At 44.8% G+C, this 13120-nt stretch overlaps 1 protein-coding gene across 1 annotated transcript in view; it reads right to left on the bottom strand.

Moving 5' to 3' along the window:
* The window catches only part of UPF1 (UPF1 RNA helicase and ATPase), a 60493-nt gene extending 58240 nt beyond the window's left edge, over nt 1–2253 (bottom strand). Inside the window, exon 1 of the mRNA XM_069067584.1 lies at nt 1929–2253. Within this exon, the coding sequence (XP_068923685.1) occupies nt 1929–2162 (234 nt within the window). The 5' untranslated portion in view covers nt 2163–2253. The remainder of the gene's footprint in view (nt 1–1928) is intronic.
* Between the last annotated feature and the right edge of the window lie 10867 nt (nt 2254–13120).

Below are 13120 nucleotides of genomic sequence, written 5' to 3'. Positions count from 1 at the left end.
TCTTTTTCTTTTTGCAGGGCAATTGCAGTTAAGTGACTTGTTCAAGGTCATACAACTAGTAAGTGTGTCAAGTGTCTGAGGCCGGATTTGAACTCATATCCTCCTGACTCCAGGGCCGGTGCTCTATTCACTGCACCAACTAGCTGCCCCCATCAAGGTAATTTCCACAAATATGAGCTGCCATTTGTAATCTGAACTACAGTGTTTCTTAACAAAAACCATTTTAAGTACTTCTAAAGGACATAATGTCTAAAAATTACCATGTGAATTGTAAAGTACTATATGAGCAGTCAAAATGACCCCTCCCCCCAGCTCTTCATACTCTCCTCTCTGCCATACAAAGAGCATAAAGGTTAATTATAAATTAGGTTTATTAACTTTGGTTAATGTGATCTACAGGCATAATGTTTTACAGAGCACTAACACTAGTGTTGGAAATTTCTACCATCCTTCTCTCTAGTTCACAAGTTCTCTAGGCAAATCCTCCTTCAGTACCTGCAAAAAGCCAGAACATGTTTGCACACTTGTTCACCCAGATGCCCCACCCACCAGCTTGCCACCTTTAAAGAAATAATGTTGTAAAGTAGTATGATGTAATGAAAAGATCACTGGCCTTGAATTAAGAAAGATCTAGATCCAAAAGGTTCCACTATACTCAATCCCCAAAGTACAATGTGCATGTCACTCTTATCATCTCTGGGAAGCTCAGGCTCCTTGTCAACCTTAAGAGAATTCAACTTTTGTTTAAAATTTTAAAAGAAGAAAAAAAGCTCCCAGCTCTTACTCAAAGTGTTGAAAATATTTAAGGCTCACAAACAACTTTCTTCACTAACATGCTACAAAGGTAGGTCAAATATTACTTTCGTTTTACAGATAAGTAAACTAAGGCTCAAAGACATTAATTTGCTTAGGGTCACACAGCTATTAGGAGTCAGGTAACAACCAACCAAAGACAGGACGGGGCCAATCAGATAAGAACAGACGGCTGTACTCAGGAAGAAAGAGATCCAAATCCAGGTAGCAGGAAGTGTATCTGTTCTGAAGTATTTCATAAAGTGAAAGTTATAATACCTGTTGCTTCCATAAAGGGTTAAACTTTTCAACAAAGTAAAGTCAATACGGAGAAAAATGACCCATCATTAATACATACATTTGAACCTTGCTAAGACCCCGCATAAAAAAAATCACTTAATTATAAATAAAGTTCCACGTACATTTAAAAAAAAAATAGTATTTCTATGATTTGAGGGAGAAAAACCCCTCAGAGCCGAACACCGAGCTGTCCCCTACACAACGAGGGCCTAGCAAAATTTAGCTTCCTGGAAAAAGAGAGAAAAGGAGACCTGGCTCAGGGCAAAACACCCTCTGCTAGGTGAGTTATTTTCAAAGTGGAGAAAGAACAGGTGGGAAGGAGCTGGGGAGGGCAGGAAGCTGCTTGAGCACCCCAACCCAATCTCGCTTTTCAGAAACGAGGGGAGCTTCTCTTGCCTCGGAGCAGGAAGGAAATCTCTTGTCAGCTGCACTTCCCCCGAAAAGGCTGGGTGGCTGCGGAGCCCTGGAGTAGGTGCCCCCCACCCCAAGCCCCCAAACGACCCCTCTTCTCCAAGGGCACCCCCTCCCCCACAGCGCTCTCCCTGACGGACGCGTCTACAAAGTGTGGGGGGGAGGCTGGGAAGGCGCGGGAGGATTCTTCCGCCCCCCAAACTCCCCAATGGGTCAGATCTCCACTGAAGAGTCCGGCTCAGAATCCCGTCCCTTCGTCCCACTTCCTACCTAACCTCGGGGCGAGTCACTTCCTCCTTGACAAGAGCCTCGGTATCCACCTGGCCCCCGGGGCGGGGAGTGAGTACTGAGCAGGCCTGGCTTGGGGAGCGCCCCCCCCCCCCCCCGGGCGCCCACCGGAGGGGGAGGGCCCCGACCCTCCCCACCTGCGCGTCGAGCTGGCCCGCGGCTCCCCCGACGCCCGCGGCTCCGGGCCCGCCCGCGCCGCTGCCTCCGCCGCCGCCGCCGGGCCCTCCGGGGGGCGTCTGGGTCTGGCTGGGGAGGGTGAAGTCGGTGAACTCGAACTCGGAGCCCTGGGTGTCTGCGCCCAGCAGCTCGGCCTCCTCAGTGTCTAGGAAGGTGAGCGTCTGCGAGCTGGGCCCGTACGCCTCCACGCTCATGGCGCCGCCGCCGCCGCCCGGGGCCTGGCCTGCTGCTGCCGCTGCCGCCGCTCCGCCTCGCCTCGCCTCGCCTCACCGGCTCCGGCCTGGTCTCGCACTCGAGGACCCGGCTCCGCCCGCGGCCTCGCGCCTACCTCGGAACCCGCGCGCCCAAGGCCCGGCCGCGCCCGCCGCCCGAACCGAACCGACCTGCCGCAAGAGCGCGCGCGCCGCCGCCGCGACCCCGACCAGGGCCTCGCCTGAAAGCCTCCCTCCCGAGCCTCCTCCTCTTCCTATATAATCTACACGCTCAACCAGGAACCGCCGCCGCCGCGCGCGTGCCCGACACTACCCCACCAACCCCCCACTTAGGCCGGAGCTCCGCTCGCTCCCTTCAGTCCCCGCCTCCCTCGGAGAGAACGCCGAGAGCGTGCTGACGAGGCACGCAGGGCGCACGAGGCGCGGAGGGCGGGAGAAAGAGAAAGGGGGAGGGGAGGGAGGCGGAGCTAACGCGTGGGCGGAGACCGCCCTCAGATCGCCCCACCCCCGCTAAAGGGACTGAAGGGGCGGGGAACCCGAAAGGCGGTCGTTGGGCGTCCAACGGCCGCCCACCACGTGACTCTAGTCGCTCTCTGTCTTCCTCTCCTCCCTCCTTCACCCCCAGTTGGGGTCGGCGGGTCGTTGAACGTCTACGGCCTGCTGAGCTCGTGCGCCTGCTCTTGGGAGGCGGGATTCAAGGGGGAGTTGCAGAGCTTGTGGCCGGGTCCCCCCCCCCCCCAAAGGGGATTCCCGCCCATCAGCCCCGGCGCGCGCTGGTGCCGCCCTCCTGGCCCCGCCCTCCCAGAGCTCGCGACTCCCACTCGGCCAGGATCCTCGCCGGGTGGGGGCGGAGCCGCCCTGCCCTCCACTTCCGTTTCTTTGTGATCCCCATTGTACAGATGGGGAAACTGAGACTCAGCCTGAAGTAGAGAACCTGGTCCTGCCTCCCGAGGATGGTAGTCAGTGTCAGAATCTTTCCACCACTTGCCTCGTGCTGTGATTGCAAGCAAGGCTCTTAAAACACAACAGTTAAAACTACGGCAAACTTTTATTGGGCAACTTGGGGTAGGGGATGGAGCCCGTTCGGCACATCCTGCATATTCCTTAACTTCACCGGGTCTCGCTTTCCTCATCGGTATCACACCCGGTGCTCGTGAAACCCAGATGGAAATGTATGCAGAGGGCTTTGTGACCTACTATAAATGCAGTCTGCAATCATTAGGTGCCTGCTGTGTGCAGAGCCTGGGGATGGGCCAGTTAAATAGTTAAAGGTCGGTGACCTGGACCCTAGGAATCTGAGCAGCAAAGAGACCTCAGAGATACAGCTAGCTTTTTCTTGAGCTGGAAAATACCTCCCGCGTGTACTGGTCAAGTGGTCATCCAAGCCTTTGTCGGAAGACATTGGGTGAGCAGCCTTCTAAGGAGCTTTGGAAATGGTCTTCTCTGCAGCCCCTCCCTCCCGCGCTCTCCTCTGGGATTCTAGTTCTGCCCAGTGGAGACGGCCCTTCCACCGAGAGCTCCTTCAAAACTCGCAGGCACATGTTCTCCCCGAGACTTCTCCGGGCTAAACATCCCTCAGATCCTTCAACAGGAATTCTCTAGCCCCCTTCGCTACCCCGGTAGCCCTCCTTTGGCTCTCTCCGGTTTGGCTGAGCCTTTCCTGAAACGCGTCCCCACCCTGCAGATGGCATCTGACCACTGCGGAGGACAGTGAGGCTCGTGAGTCCTGGCCAGGGAGCTCCATCTGGCGAACACCAACCAATTACAATGGGCCCTATTAGAGCTTTCCCAAAGGTAAATGCAGAGCCCATCAAGAGTGATGTCAAGCCACCCAGGCAGCAGAGAATGTGAATTGGGCTAGATGGCTGCTTTCGGCACCCAGGTTTGCTCATTGTAGGTGATGGATGCATCAGAGTCAGCGATGATTATTGTCATGCATATCAAGATCTGCCCAAGTTCTAGTCTCCTCTTGCTGTCTCCTCTCCATTTCCCACAGAATCACAGGCTCTCAGAGATGGAAGGGACCTTCACAGCATTATGTTCAACCCATATGTACTTGAACAAGACTCCCCTCTGCACCATGGCCAGCAAGCAGCCTTTCAGCCTCTGCCAGCCCATTCAATTTCGGGATGGCTCTAATGGTCAAGAAGTTTCTTCTTACATCTGACTGAAATCTGCCTCATGGAAACTTCATTCATTCATTGATTCATTAAACAAAGATTTGGAGGAAGTACCAACCATGAGCAAAACCCTCAAGTGGATGTTAGGGAGATAAGTACTATAAAAATGACAAGAGACCTTGCCCTCAAGGAGATTATTCTACTGGGAGAGGTAAAGATAAAGTTGTAACATGGACACCCATAGATCTAATACAAATTATGGCCCAACCAAAGCAAAAAAAGAAATCTAACCAAAGTACTCTCAGAAAATCTGAGTGGGAAGGACTGAAGGAGGAGAGGATTCAGGAAAGGTTACTTAAAAGTGGTTGTACCTGAGGTAGCCATTGAAGGAAGAGGAGAATTTAGAAAGACAAATAATAACAATAAGTAGCATTTATATAGTGCTTTAAAGTTTGCAAAGCTTCACAAATATGATCTTATTTTATCCTTATTTATTTTTATTATCTTATACCATCTCTGGGGGTTAATAATTGCTATTATTATCCCCATTTTTACAGATGTGGAAACTGAGGCAGACAAGTTAAATGACTTGCCAAAGGTACCACAGCTAATCAGTATCTGAGGCCAAATTTGAACTCAGAAATTCCTGATTCCAGTTCCTGCACTCTCTTCACTGCAACTCATACATGGAGGATAGCCAGAGAGATGCTAGATTTTGGTGTACTCTAGTTTAGCTGTTACTGGAGAAGGAAATAGCAAACCATTCCAGTATCTTTGCCAAGAAAATCCTGTGGACAGTATGGTCCACAGGGTCACAAAGAGTGAGAAGTGACTGACCAACAGAACAACACTTTAGCTATTGCATTGAATTCATGAAGGGGAGTAATGGGCAATAAACCTAGAAAAGTAAACTGGAGCCAGATTGTGGGAGGCCTTGCTGAAGAGTTTATATTCTAGAGGCAATAGGGAGCTACTGAAGGATTTTGAGAAGGGGGAGTGACTGGAGGATTATTTTGGCAGCTGTGTAAAGAATGGAGTGGAAGCAAGGTAGACTAGAAGCAAGGAAATAAAATAAGAAGAGATTTGGTGAGGACCTGAATTAGAAGGGTATTGGCCATTGGGTATAGAAATATATCAATCAGTCCAACAGACATGCATTTATTTATGACAGTCTGGGTTAAGTGACTTGCCCAGGGTCACACAGCTAGTGCAGTGTGTCAGATGTCTGAAGCCAGGTTTGACCTCAGGTCCTCCTGACTCTAGGGCTAGTGCTTTATTCACTGCACCACCTAGCTGCCCCTAGAACTGAGTCATGAAGAAGATCAGGCAAACTGAGAGGCAGAGAGAGGTGAGGAGGAAGACTGACTGTGGTGGAGTGAGCAATTGTCTGGATATTGGGTGGGGTTGGGGCAAAGGAGAGGGAAAAGCCCAAGAGAACTCAGAAGCTGCCAGCATGGATGACAGAGCTTGGGGGCACCTTCTGCCCAAATAGGGCAGTTGGGCGGGCTTGGAGGAATAATATATAATAGCTGACATGAAGCACTTTGATGTTTGGAAAGCATTTTGAGGATAACTGATGTTTGTGTGGTTCTGTAGGGTTTGCAGAGTGCACTACAGATATCACGTTAATAATAATAGAGATTTAAAGCTCTTTGAAGTTTCCAAAGCACTTTCCAGATGTCTTTTCCCATTTGGACTTCCCACCAGTCCTGCCAGGTAGATGCAGTTATTGTCCCCATTTGAGAGATGAGGAAATGAAAGGTCAGAGAAAAAAGTGATTAGGTCATGCTCACAAAGCTGGGAAGTGTCAGAAGCAAGGTATTAACAGAAGTCCTCCATTCACCACTGGTATCAAACACAAAGAGAATGGGGGCCAGTAAACCCTACATAAGGTTCACTTAGAAAACCACATATTAACATTATATATGGTGCCACAGTGGACAGAGTGCTGGGCCGGCAGTCAGGAAGACTCATCTTTCTGAGTTCAAATCTGGCCTCAGAAATGTACTACCTGTATGACCCTGGGCAAGTCACTTAACCCTGGTTGCCTCAGTTTCCTCATCTGTATAATGAGCTGGAAAAGGAAATGGCAAACCTCTCTGGTATCTTTGCTGAGAAAACCTCAGAAGGGATCAGATGTAACAACACAACAACAAAATAGACTATTGTATTTTTATTTATTTTGTTAAATATTTCCCAAGTATATCTGAATCTAGTTCAGCTGCATCAGGTCCTTGTCATTGACACCTCTAGACCACACCGTATAGCCGGGGAAGATGATTTCAGTTTTAAACAAATTAATTTTGACATATGGATGAAGTCATAATAAAAAATAATAGCTAATATTTAAAGTACTTTAAGATTTGCAAAGCACTTTCCATGTATTATCTCATTTCATCTTCTTAACAACCCTATGAAGTAGGTACAAGTGGTACTAGAAGTGGTAGCCCCATTCTATAGATGAGGAAACTGAGTCAGAGTCTGAAGCAGTATTCAAATCCTGGTTTTCCTGAAAAGTTCACTGTTCATTTGGCAATGACTTGAGCTTAAGAGATATGAAAGCTGGATGATACTTGAACCTGTAAGAGCAGATAAGAGAATAGAGACCATAGAATAGAGAGAAGAGAAAAGGGCCCAGGACACAGCCTCAGGCAGCAAGTTAGTGAATGGGAGAAGGATGATGTCCTATCTAGCAAAGAAGATTGAGAAGGAGTCATCAGACCAGAAGGAGGAGAACATGGAGAGAGTCCAGGGAGAAAGAGGCAATGATCAGTGATTCATCTTTCTGAGTTCCTTAGCTGTGTAACCCTGGGCAAGTCACTTACCTCTGTCTGCCTCAGTTTCCTTATCTGTAGAATTATCTGGAGAAGGAAATGGTAAACCACTCCAGTATCTTTGCCAAGAAAACCCCAAATGGGGTCATGGAGAATCTGACACAACTGAGATTCAACTACCACAAAATGTGCTAGGTACTGTACTAAGCACTTTACAAATATTAATTTATTTTGTTCTTCCAACAACCCTGATAAGGAGATATTATTATTACAATTAAGGAAAGGGAGGCCGAAAGAGATTGAATGACTTGCCCAGGGTCACCCTTCTGGTAAATGACCGAGGCCAAACCTGAACTTGAGCTTTCCTGAGTCACCTGAGTCCCAGTGCTTTAACCACCACACCAGCTAGTAGGTTCAAGGGATTTTTTTTTAAAGGATGGAGGGACCTAAGTCTATTCATAGAAGCAGTATAGAGGGAGAGCCTAAAGAAGAGGAGATACAGAGACAGAGATGGACAAAGAAAGGTCAAACTTCCTAAAGAGATTGGAGAGAATGATGGACTCTTTGGTTATCATACCACCCTCTTCTGGGTCTGGAACAAAGAAGGAAGGGAGGTGTGTGTGGTGTAGACATGGGGAAGACTCAAGGGGTCTAAGAGTAGAGATGGAATCGTGACTCTGGGGACGAGCAGAACAAAGACCCTATCTACTGAGTAACCTTACTGCCCTTCCCTGGAATATATACATTGCCTTTTTTTTTCTTTTTGGAGGGGGGAAGACAGGGCAATTGGGTTAAGTGACTTGCCCAAGGTCACTCAGCTAGTTTTTATGTTAAATGTCTGAGGCCAGATTTGAACTCAGGTCCTCCTTATTCCAGGGCCTGTGCTCTATTCACTGCACCACCTAGCTGCCCCTATACCATGCCTTTTGATAAAACCATTCTGTATTTTTCTTGTGGAAAAAAATAGAGAGATGTGGACTAGAAGACAGTAAAATTAGATTGATTTTAGAATTGGTTAAATGGCCAGACTCAAGAATTAAGTTCAGCCAGACTGAAGAATTAAGTTCCTCCATTAGATTGTAAGTTCCCTGAGGGAGGGGACTGTCTTTTGCCTCTTTTAGCATCCTCAGTACTTACATAGTTGGAGTTTAGTAAATGCTTATTGATTAATTGATTGATTTGGTGTTCAATGTCAGCTTGGCAAGAGGCCTCCCTCCAGTAGAGTGCTCCAGGAATCTGTTTGACCCTATGCTGTCTAACCTTTTTATCAGTGTGTAAAGGGGGGGGAGGGTTATCCTTTTCGTATGTAAACAGTTTTGCTTATTGAAAGGGGCAGAAACAAGGACAGAAATACTGAAGAAGAAAAAAAAGCCCCACAGAGAAAAAAAACACTTAGTTACAGAAGGCCCAAAATGTCCTGTTTCCTAGAATCTAATCTTTCATTTAGCTAATTTGCATATATGTCTGTTTGTTAACTTTATGCTTTATATATATATATGTATGTATGTGTGTATATATACATGTATGTGTTTGTTTCCCCCCTTAGAATGTAACCTTATTTTAAGTAAGGATTGTTTTATTCTTTGTTTTTAAATTTGCAGTGCCTGACTCATAACTGATGTTTAATAAATACTTGTTGGTTGATTGATATGACTCTCATATAGACTTTAAAGTTAATAACTAGGAAACTCTGATTCCTAGAATATGTTTGGTGACTTTGGGACAAATGTATATTGCCTAGTTGTAGCTTAGCTGGCAGAAATGCGGCCTTGGGTTTATCATTGAGATGGAAGTCATTCCAACAAAGAGATCTGACTGTATCAGTTAGAGCTCCAAAAGACAGAACTCAGAAGAGCTGAATTCAGAACAGAGCTGATCTCAAGGCTGACTTGCCTTTGGGTTTGGTCGGAGACCCGGAGTCTGCCAGTTGTTCTCTAGAGCTGACTGGAGGAGCAGAAGCCTCCACTTTCCCTATAAAGCCACCTGTGGTCTGGAAGGCAGAAACCTCTTAGAGCCCAGCCAAGACAGCAGACCCAAAAAGCTCTGCAAGACCTAGGCATGGCATTTCTGATTTTGCTGAAAGAGTATAGCACTACCTTAGAAGTCCAAAAGAAGGGCAGTCTGAGCTGAGTCCTCAACATAGAAGTGAATTGTTTCCCAAACAGTTCCTGAGAATAGGACCTTAGGCATGTGCCTTCCTGCCATGTCACTCATGGACACTGTGTGCATGAGTGAGAGATGAAAATCCATGCATATAAGCAGAATTTTGTATTATTATTCTTGTCCTGCCTTTTATTGGGTAAATGTTTCTAATTAAGAGATAAGAGATAAATGTTTTGTATTTTTGTTCATATAGTTCCTGTATCTGTTTTGGCAGACATTTTAGATTATCTAGTTATTTTAAATGATCTAAAACCATATTGAGTAATATTGCTGACAGTGTAGTTTCTCTATTTTTCACTTTTGATTAAATCTATTTTAACTTTAACTTTGTCTGAGATCATTATTACTATTCCTGCTTTTTTTTATGTAACAAATTCTGCTTCTGCCTTTTATTTTATCTTTGTGTGTATCTCTCATTTTTATAATATTTCCTGGAAGTAACGTTTTATTTAATTCAAAATTTTAAACTGCTATCCATTTCTCTTTTATGGGTAAATTTGTCCCATTCACATTTTATACAAATAAACTCAGATTTAAATATTGAAGTAATATTTATTGTGCATGGGTAGGTAAAGCCAATAAAATTTTTTAAAACAACAATTTTACCTAACCTACCTATTCAATGTCATCCCAACTAAATTACTTAAAAAATTATTTTGCTGAATTAGAAAAAATAACAAAATTCATGGGGCAGCTAGGTGGCACAATGAATAGAGCACAGGCCCTGGAGTCAGGAGAACCTGAGTTCAAATCTGGATTCAGACACTTAACACTTAACTAGCCATGTGACCATGGACAACTCACTTACCCTCAACTGCCCTCCCTTCCCCCTTCCAAAAAGAAAAAAAAAATTTATTTGGAAAAACAAAGGTCAGGAACATCAAAGAAACAAGGAAAAAAGATGTAAAGAAAGTAGATTCAGCAGTATCATACCTTATGAGGGAGAGCATTGTTGAAGAGTAAAAAGGATCATTTCAATTATTTTAAATTAAAATTTTCTTGTATCAATAAAACCTATATAGCAAAGAATAGAGGGAATGAAGAAAATTGGGAAAAACCTTTCATAGGCAAACTTTCATAGACAAAACTTTGATAGATTGGGTTGGAATACTGCTGTGGTATATGAAATGGTGAGCCGGTTGATTTAGAAAAACATGGAAAGATTTGGACCTATGAAGGAAGATGCTATCCACCCTCAGAGCAATTGATGACAGGTAGAAATAAGCATAGTACAGTCTTACATATATGTATATGAGTATATATGTGTATATAAAGGTGTATGTTTATAGATATCTATGTATATGTATATACATATACATACATATATATATATATAAATCCATGCTTAATTTCAGCCTTCTTTAGAGTGGGATGGGGGCAGGGAGGGAATAAAAAAGTAAAAATGCACAGCAGAGAGCAGAAGAAAACCAACAAGGAGGCAGCTTTGAAAACAATATGTATTATTTATTATATATAGGTTTTCTTGAAATGGAAATGTATTGTTTTATATTGGCATTTTTTTCTTTTCATTTTTTGTTTTTAAGTTTAAAATAAAAATTAAATTAAATTTAAAAAGTCATCTCCACTGATTTATTAAATGGGAATCACCCTGAGGGGCTCAAGGAACTGCATCATACAGTGGTGGGGGAGAAGCTAATATCTAAGTTTACTCCCGAGATCCTAAAAGAGTTAGTTGTGTCAATGGCCACCCTCTTTGGGAACCCCTGACCTGCCAGTATGAGTGCTGGTTGGATGAGTAAGTGAGCCCAAAGAGAGAACAAGTAGGGGATATGGTCTGAAACCAACTACAAATTATTATGGATAAAGGCCCAAGATGATATACTTATTGAATCTGCCAAAGACACAAAACTGGGAGCGATAGCTAATACGCTGGATTATGGAATTAGTATCCAAAAAGGCCATGACAGGCTAGAGTATTGGACTGAATAAAATAAGATGAAATTAAACAGGGATGGATGTAATAATCTGATACTTGGATTTAAAAATCAATGTACACATTGAGACAGCAAGTTTGTTTGTTTTCTGAAAAAGATATTGGGGGCAACTAGGTAGTGCAGTGAATACAGCGCTGGAGTCAGGAGGACCTGAGTTCAAATCCGATCTCAGATGCTTGACACTTACTAGCTGTGTGACCTTGGGCAAGTCACTTAACCCCAATTGCCCTGCTTTTCTCCCTCCAAAAAGCAAAAAAAAAAAAAGATATAGGACTGTGAACATATACTAAACTCAACATGAATCAATTATATGATGTGTCAGCCCAAAAAAAGTTAATGCAAACTTGGACTGTTTTAAGAGAGACCTAGCTTCTAGCATCAGGAAGCTAAGTGATAGTGAATAGAGTGTTAGACCTGGAGTCAGGAAGACCGAGTTAAAATCCAGCCTCAGACACTTCCTAGCTGTGTGACCCTGGGCAAGTCACTTCCCCCTGTTTGCCTCTGTTTCCTCATCTGTAAAATGAGCTGGAGAAGGAAATGGCAAACCACTCCAGTATCTTTGCCAAGAAAACCCCAAATGAGGTCATGAAGACTGAATAAAAACAACAGTGGCATTGTATTATGCCCTTATCAAATCTCATCTAGAGCACTGTGTTTTATTCTGAGCACAACGTTTTGAATAGGACTTTGATTAGCCTGGAGACTGTCTTTTTGTTGTTCAGTCTTTCAGGCCTGTCCAACTCTTTGTGACCCCATTTGGGTTTTCTTGGCAAAGATACTGGAGTGGTTTGCCATTTCCTTCTCCAGCTCATTTTACAGCTGAGGAAACTTAGGTAAACAGGGCGAAGTAAGTAGAAATTACAAAGAGGACAACTAGGACTTTCTAACAAACAAATCTATTTAATAGTATGTTGGGCAAGGGCAACTAGATGGCCCAGAGCACTGGCCCTGGAGTCAAGAGGAAGTGAGTTCAAATTTGACCTCCGTCACTTACTAGCTGTGTGACCCTGAGCAAGTCACTTAACCCTGATTACCACCACCACCACCCCCTTCACCTTAAAGTACACTGGGCTGCCTTGGAGGTGCTGGGTTCCCAGGATCCCACAGACATTCAGGCAGGAGCTCAATTGTCAGAAAAGTGTATGGTAAGGATTTCTTGTGGCTATGGGTTTCACAAAAGTTCTACTTTCCTCCATCAAAGACCCTTCTCTGCCAGTAGCCTCCCATCATTCTATCTCACCCAGTGCCCCAATCCCACCTAGTTTATTTTTCCCACAATTTAATGTAATCAGGTTATTCCTTTTCTTCTGAATTCTCTTTCTCCCCTCCCCTCTCTCTAATCTATTTCCTTCCTCTCTCTCTTAAATTCCCTGCCTCTTGAGTGCAATGCTTCCCAGGTACACCGCAGATTACCTGACTTCGAAGTGGTTCTGCACTGCAGAAAGGCAGGTTTCTGTTATTTTGAATTCCCTATCCTACTTCTCCTGAGGAAGGTCTTCTAACCCTCTTCTCACTTCAAGCCTTCCACACCTTGTCCCCACTCTCTCAGCCAGGTACCTTGCCTCTTTCTTTACTCAGAAAATCAGCGCCCTTTACCACGAACACCCTCTTCTTCTTTTCTCTTCTCCATTGCCTACTCTCTCCTCCGTTCCTCCTGTCTCTGACAAGAAGGGGTCCTTCTTTTTGCTTGAAGCCAACCTGTTTACATAGGTGTTGGCCCCATTGCCTCTCATACTCCCCAGCAGATTGCATTTTCAATCATTTCTTCTTTCACCAATCTTCAGTCTCTCCTTGTCTATTCATAAGTTCCATAGTGCCTTCAAACACACATTCTCCATTCTTATGTAATTCAGAATCAGAATCCTGAAAAGACAGACCCTTTCCCAGAATGCACCAGGCACTGATGTCATGGGAGCATTTAGCCATCT

The sequence above is a fragment of the Petaurus breviceps genome, unplaced genomic scaffold (assembly GCF_028583685.1).
Source record: "Petaurus breviceps papuanus isolate PSGF00001 unplaced genomic scaffold, PetGlider_PUasm1.0 108, whole genome shotgun sequence".
Taxonomy (NCBI): domain Eukaryota; kingdom Metazoa; phylum Chordata; class Mammalia; order Diprotodontia; family Petauridae; genus Petaurus; species Petaurus breviceps.
This window is presented reverse-complemented; position numbering and strand designations above follow the sequence as displayed.